The 2,724-nt window shown below is 43.9% G+C and overlaps 1 protein-coding gene across 1 annotated transcript; it reads left to right on the forward strand.

The window, feature by feature from the left end:
• Positions 1–1,043: 1,043 nt before the first annotated feature.
• On the forward strand, positions 1,044–2,285 carry LOC126991439 (uncharacterized; the record flags this gene model as incomplete). Its single annotated transcript, XM_050850202.1, is given in 1 exon segment — positions 1,044–2,285. A coding segment is annotated over 1 exon segment (1,242 nt), but the record flags the coding sequence as incomplete, so codon positions are not given.
• Between the last annotated feature and the right edge of the window lie 439 nt (positions 2,286–2,724).

Raw genomic sequence — 2,724 nt, forward strand, 5'->3', positions numbered from 1 at the left:
GAAAGATTTGTTGAATGAACTGAGAGCAACAAAGGAATTGAGTGTGAGGAATGAGACAAAGGAGAGTATAAAGCAGAGCATGAGAGAGCTGGATACAAAAGAGTGGAAGAGGCAAATGAATGAGAAAGCGAGCCTTAAGATATATAGAAAATGGAGACAGGAGTTGGGAGGACAAGAGGAGGTATACACCAACAACCAAGCCTCAGAAGTGCTATTCAGATGCAGGACAAACAACATGCAACTAAAAGACAGAAACAGACACCGGCAAGAGGAAACCAAGTGTGACATGTGTGAAGCTGAACACGAAGACCTGCGACACTTCCTGCTCTGGTGCCCGGCCTGTGCAGAGGAAAGCATAAAGTGCGTGAGGCTGCAACATTGGAACATTTTTATTTGAAAATGAACACACCGAACAAACGAAAACAACACTACACAAGTTTTGGACAATAAGAGAAAAGAAAAAGGAAAACAATAGACCCAGACAGTAGACACATCAGGGAGTGCCGTTACAAAGGCAAAACTCCCGACCGACTACTACTACTACTAAATGGAAGAGGCTAATAATCACACGATGCAATGCCTGGGATGGCATGTTCCTCCCTTCTCCTTTGTTGTTAAACGCAACAATGAACAATCAATCAATTTATACTACTTAAGATAAAACTCGTTTACTTCAAGTATTTCTACAATATTAGGCTAATGGACCAAACTCATTGTGGTTTTGAGATATGGCAGTAGTAGCCTTTTGGGGTGTCCTTGCGTACGCCAGTCCTCGTCGACAGGCAGACTTGCTCGGCTAGATCGATTTCGATCGCCAATAGAGTCGGTCTGTCGGCACGTCCTGCCTCTAGCAATGGCCGGTGCTCCCCCGTGCAAGGAGGGAGCAATGTTTTCCCTCCTGACGGCCGCCGTCTTCGGACAAGGGCCCGTTGTCCCCTAGTGATACTAGGGGACAAATCTTTGAAGAAGTATCGGAGACGCCGTTGCAAAGACAAAGGCAAGAACATCATCATCATCAGGATCTACATGTAAACAATCAGGGAGGAGGAGGAGTGGGTGTGATAGTGAAGGAGAGGGCGGGAAGAAAGGTAACGGAGGTAGACTTATTGGAAGAAACTGAGAAAAAGTTAGGATACAACAAGGGAGATCTGATCACAGTTAAGGTGACAGACCTGAAGGAAGAATGGTGGGTGACAGTGGTATATATGGGAGTAGAAGGGGCAGAAAACCGGGAGGAAAATAGGAAGCTGTATGGTGCATTAATGGAAATTAGCGGCAGGGTAGGAAAAGAAAAGTGGATTGTAATGGGAGACCTCAATGGACACATAGGCCTAAATAATGCACCAGTCAACAGAAATGGGCACATGTTGCTAGAATTTGCGGAGTCAGCTAATTTGAAAATTAAGAACTGGGAGCTTGAGGACCCAATAACTTGGAGGGACAGAGGGGCAGCATCAGCTATAGATTATATCATGGCAAGTGAGGCAGTGGAGAAAAGCAAATGTAGGATATGGAAGGAAGAGGAGGTAGATATATCAGACCATATAATGATAGGTGTGACATGTGGAAAGGGAGGGAGGAAGGAACAGGAACAGGAGATGAAGACAGAGTGGAAGACAAAATGGGACACGCTGAATCCCGACTGGGAGAAATATAAGGATAACCTAGATGGAAAGCTATGTAGGGAAATAGAGAAAGGCAACAGGACAAGTGATCAGTGGGAAAAACAGGTAAAAGAGGTAATAGCAGAGGAGGCAAAGATATCAATAGGTATAAAGAAGTACAAGGTAGGAAAAAGGAGACTGAAAGGCTGGTGGGATGAAGAAGTAGAAAAAGCAATAGGAGATAGAAAAAGAGAAAACAGAAGGCAAAGAAAGTTGCGGAAATTGACAGAGAAAGAAGGGGAGCAGCACAGACAGGAATGGGAGGCGGCGTATAGCAGTTATAGGAAGGTGCAGAAGGCGACACAGATCTTAATTAATAAGAAGATTGCTGATTGGGAGAGACTGCAGGCAGAGAAACTAAACAATCTACCCCGAGGAGAGAGAGAAAAAGAAGGCTGGAAAAGACTGAAGAGGAACCTAGGAGGGAAAGAGGTAGATCAGAGGGTGATACTGAAAACAGAGGGCAGGGAGACTGGAACAGAGGAAGAAATAAGGTCAGTAATAGAAGAGTACTGGAGTAAGGTAATCAAGATAGATACAGGGGATAGAGGAATAGAGAACATGGTAATCTACAGTGACAGAAAGGAAATGGAGGAGGTAGGAATAGAAATAGGGAGGTAGAGCGAGCACTGAAAATGTTGAAGAATGGGAAGGCGGCAGGAACAGATGACATTATAGGAGAATTCCTCAAGTATGGAGGAGATGCAGTCAAGAAGGTTATTTTTAATATCTGCAAGGAGGTTCTGGAGGAAGGGGAGGTACCACAGGACTGGAAAAAGAGCAGGGTAACTCTGATACACAAAGGAGGGGGAAAGGATAAAGCAGAGATAGGAAATTATAGGCCAATAGCTATCATGAACACCATGGCAAAGGTGTTTGGAATAGTAATAAACGAAAAGCTTAAGAACTGGATAGAGATGCAAAAGGTGCTTGGAGAGGAACAGAGTGGATTTAGGAAAGGCAGAGGAGGGCTGGAAAATATATTTACCTTAAAAGAGATTATTGAAAGGAACAAGTTGAAGAAGAAGGAGTTATACCTAGTATTCATAGATCTTGAAAA

This window comes from Eriocheir sinensis, unplaced genomic scaffold, assembly GCF_024679095.1.
Source record: "Eriocheir sinensis breed Jianghai 21 unplaced genomic scaffold, ASM2467909v1 Scaffold279, whole genome shotgun sequence".
Lineage (NCBI taxonomy): Eukaryota > Metazoa > Arthropoda > Malacostraca > Decapoda > Varunidae > Eriocheir > Eriocheir sinensis.